Genomic DNA, 4,420 nt, shown 5'->3' with positions numbered 1-4,420 from the left:
AAAAAAAAAAAAGGAAAAAAAAAAAAAAGAAATATCTGGGATTTCCCACATATGAATATGAATCCAAATTTTGAAACTCCGTCAAACAAAACAAACAAACAAAAAAACACCAAAGGAAATGCTACAATGCCGAAAACTGAATTAAACTGGAGATGGAAATCAGATTACTTTAGGAAAATACCTTTTGAGTACTCTGTAAAACGTGACAATAGCAAGAAAATACATTTTAAACCCTGAATGGGTTCCTTAATTACTTAGAATAGTACAATATTGCTTTGATTACCAGTCATGATGAAAAGGTGAGCAAAGGCCACAAAACATGCATTTTTTGGAAAGACTGGCACTTGGAGACTTCCTGGAGTTGGCCAAAGCTTAAGCTATCTATAAGAATTGTAAAACTTAATACATATCCATTATTAAGGAAATGACAGGGGACCCCCGCTTACCGCTGAGCTGTGCAGAAGCACATGTGTCTATGCAGCCCTCACCACCACACAGACCTTTATTAAGGACAATGAGTGTGCCCCGAGAGCAGCATGAGTAACATGTGGATAGATTCCATGATAGAAAAGAGCTTCACACTCCAGCTTTACTAGATCACAAAGCACTCCCTTTACCAGGCATTACTTTGTGGACCTCTGAAACATGTGAAAAATACTTTTCTGTGAAATGCTAGGCTGTAGGGAATGGGCACTTTTGGATACATTACACTGATCTCTAGAAGAATTTGGCATCTTTCTTCCATTCACTGAATGCTTCAACTGCATCTTTAAAGACAGGTGCCTACTTTCGTCCCTGGAGCCTCTCTGCGGTTTTGGATGCTCTGTATGAGTTTGCCTTTTGGAGTTCCTGTCTTTGGGATTCTTCCTCTGTCCATTTGGCACTCTGTCTGGAGGGGAGGACGCAGCGCGGAGGTGATACCCATCTGGGGATCCTTTCTGTCGGTTTGGCACCATCTGCTCTTTATCCACCTCCTTCTGAAGTTGTAACGCCAATAACCTGTCCTGTTCTTCTTGTTTATGTCTCTCAAACAGCAGATGCTCCAGATCTATCAGTTTCTGGGTAAAGTTTACTTCTGTTTCCTCTTGATCTGGGGAACATTCGGGGGACGTTTTTCTTCTTTTTGCAGGAAAGCATGGATCCTCGACTGCTTCAAAGGAAGACTCTTGGCTTTTTCTTTTGGAAATATCCTTCCTGATCAGTAGGCCCAGCTCTTCGTTTTCTGCCTCACCTGTGTTGTCTCCATTTGTCTGGGTCACCCCTGATGTGGGGGCACACCCACTCTCCGTTCTGCCACAAGGTGTGACTGCAGCTTCTTTAGGGTCGGGAACTCTGGTTTTAGGTCCCTCGTGACTTAAGACACAGAACTCTTTATCATGATTGCCTGCTCTTGTTTTGACATTTCCTTCGTGGTACCATTCGGCACCACAGGCACATAACCATGGCATAGGGGGCTCTGCTGAAGAATCTGCACCTTGTTCTCCAGTTCCAAGCGGTATCTGTGGAGAAAGTGTCGGCATACCTTCCATTTCTGTGTCTTGCCCTGTTGGGCTTTTCATATCACTACTGTCAATATCCTGTAGAAAACAGAAAAAGGCTGAGTGACCTAGGGAAAAATATCAAATCGTAAGATGTAAGTCCAATTACACTGATACTATAGCGGAACTGTCACTATGCACTATTATTACTAATAAGGTATATTTCTTTCTTTTCTTTTTTTTCCAGACAGAGTCTTGCTCTGTTGCCCAGGCTGGAGTGCGGTGGCGCGATCTCAGCTCACTGCAACCTCCACCTCCCAGGTTCAAGTGATTCTCCTGCCTCAGTCTCCCAAGTAGGTGTATATTTATTCTTCATAGAATTTTTATTTCATGGGCAAATTTCGATTAAGCTATTACTTCATTTTCACTCCCATGAAAACCTACAGATTAAAACCCATAGACTAGATTCCAAATATGGCCAATAGCTGGTATCAGGACCTGACCTCCTTTCACCTCACAAAGGTCCGCCAGCGCAGGGGTTTTTAACCCTTTTCTGTACTGTGGACCCTCCTTTTGGCATTTAGGTGAAGCTCACAGACCACTTCTGAGAATAATGTTTTTAACTAAAAAAGTAAGACATATAGTAGCTTTATAAAAGGAACAATTTATATTGTAACACAATCATTAAAAGGTTTAAAAAAATGTGATGTAATAATGTGCATTAATCCACTAAATAATAAGATCTACCAGCCAGTCTAGTAACTCATAATATCTAATTATCTGTGTCATCCCTGAGGTAGTACACCCACTCTCTGTTTTGCCACAAGGCGTAACTGCAGTCTAATATCAACGTAGAGATATGTATAAATGATATTTAAAGATATCTGGAACATGGCCGGGCGCGGTGGCTCACGCCTGTAATCCCACCACTTCGGGAGGCTGAGGCGGGCAGCTCACCTGAGGTCAGGGGTTTGAGACCAGCCTGGCCAACATGATGAAACCCCGTCTCTACTAAAAATACAGAAATGAGTCGGGCATGGGGGTAGGCACCTGTAGTCCCGGCTGCTGGGGAAGCTGAGGATGCACTGAGCATGCACCGCACTCCAGCCTGGGCGAGAGATTCTCTCAAAAAAAAAATAAACAAAACAAAACAAACAAGCAAAAAAAAAAAAAAAAACCACCTAGTGTTTGGAAGACAAAGCTTGGGACTTCTATAAGTTACTTCTATAAGTAACTTGACTGGGTATGTTTCTTACCAAGACCCCGGAAGCTACATCCACTGTTAGAAGGAATAACTGACCCTCACAGGGCACGCGGCCTCCAAGTAGTTCATACACTCACTTGTGTGGCCTTCTTCCAGGCTGTCACCTTGGAGCTCTGCTGCTGAGGCCTCCTGCTGGACACATGTGCCTGATGCTGCCTTACTAGCACACTTTTCCTCATCTTGTAATATTCTTTTTTTTTTTTGAGGTGGCGTCTCGCTCTGTCAGCCAGGTTGGCGTGCAATGGCATGATCTCAGCTCACTGCAGCCTCCGCCTCCCGGGTTCAAGCGATTCTCCTACCTCAGCCTCCCGAGTAGCAGGGACTACAGGTGTGTGCCATACCTGGCTAATTTTTTTTTTTTTTTTGTATTTTTAGTAGAGATGGGATTTCACCACATGGGCCAGGCTGGTCTCGAACTCCCAACTTTCCACCCACCTCAGCCTCCCAAAGTGCTGGGATTACAGGCATGAGCCACTGTGCTTGGCCTCCCATCTTGTAATATTCTTTTTTTTTTGAAACGGAGTTTCGCTCTTGTTGCCCAGGCTGGAGTGCAATGGCACTATCTTGGCTCACTGCAACCTCCACTTCCTGGGTTCAAGCAATTCTCCTGCCTCAGCCTCCTGAGTAGCTGGGATTACAGGCATGCACCACCATGCCTGGCTAATTTTGTATTTTTAGTAGAGACGGAGTTTCTCCATATTGGTCAGGCTGGTCTTGAACTCCCGACCTCAGGTGATCCACCTGCCTGAGTCTCCTAAAATGCTGGGATTACGGGCACGAGCCACTGCATTCTGGCTCCATCTTGTAATATTCTAAGTGAAGCTGGTGCCAGGTATAAGTTATTCAGTTTTGTGAGTCTGGATCACGTAGGTCAAGGATCAGTAGTCTATGGCTCATGGACCAAATCCAGCCTCCTGACTGTTTTTGTAAACAGTTTTACTGGAATGCATTCAAGCTAATGTGTTTACGTATTATTTGTAGATGCTTTCACACTATACCAGCATAGCTGAGAAGCTATGACACAGACCATACTAACTGCAAAGGCGAAATTATTTACTCTCTAGCCCATTAGAGAAAAACTTTGCTTTTTAAGGCAGATTTGCTTTTTATAGTATGTTTATTTTAAAAATTGTAGTTTCCTTTAGAGAAAAAGTGCTTTTTCTCTAGGTGAACCTAAGAGGACTCAGAAAGGGTGTCTGATTAACTATAGTGGCTTTTGTTAAAAGGTAGAAAACTATGGGTATCATAATCTATAGCATTAATAAACTAGCAAAACTCAGAACATCTTCAGTATCAACATACCTTAGATACGGAGTTTTTCCTGACTTCTTGTACAGCTTCAGAGTGTGAGGCCGACCCAAATGGAGATTTAGGTGTCAAATACCTGAAAGAAAAGTTTACCAAAGTTTGGATGCTTTGAAAGGCAGATGGTATGTACCCAACATAATAAAGCTATTTATACTGAAGGTTGTCTGGTTAGCTGCTTGACTGATTTATCACAGTGTATTTCATTTCCACGCTTCAGGTATTTTGGTCTAATGCCAGGACAAAATTTAATGGTTCAGTATTGATATTTCAGTGAAAAACAGAAGAGGAAGTAAAAGTCAAATCTAAATATTTCTTTTCTCTCTCTTTTTTTTTTGAGATGGAGTCTCCCTCTGTCACCCAGGCTGGAGTG

The 4,420-nt window shown here is 42.8% G+C and overlaps 1 protein-coding gene across 1 annotated transcript in view; it reads right to left on the bottom strand.

Annotated features, from left to right (window-relative positions):
• Nucleotides 1-564: 564 nt before the first annotated feature.
• RNF168 (ring finger protein 168, E3 ubiquitin protein ligase) overlaps nt 565-4,420 on the bottom strand; it is a 32,893-nt gene continuing 29,037 nt past the window's right edge. Inside the window, exons 6-7 of the mRNA XM_011978701.1 lie at nt 4,045-4,126; nt 565-1,577 (exon numbers count right to left, since the gene is read on the bottom strand). Coding sequence (XP_011834091.1) covers nt 624-1,577; nt 4,045-4,126 — 1,036 coding nt within the window. The 3' untranslated portion in view covers nt 565-623. The remainder of the gene's footprint in view (nt 1,578-4,044; nt 4,127-4,420) is intronic.

This window comes from Mandrillus leucophaeus, unplaced genomic scaffold, assembly GCF_000951045.1.
Source record: "Mandrillus leucophaeus isolate KB7577 unplaced genomic scaffold, Mleu.le_1.0 Scaffold199, whole genome shotgun sequence".
Classification (NCBI taxonomy): domain Eukaryota; kingdom Metazoa; phylum Chordata; class Mammalia; order Primates; family Cercopithecidae; genus Mandrillus; species Mandrillus leucophaeus.
This window is presented reverse-complemented; position numbering and strand designations above follow the sequence as displayed.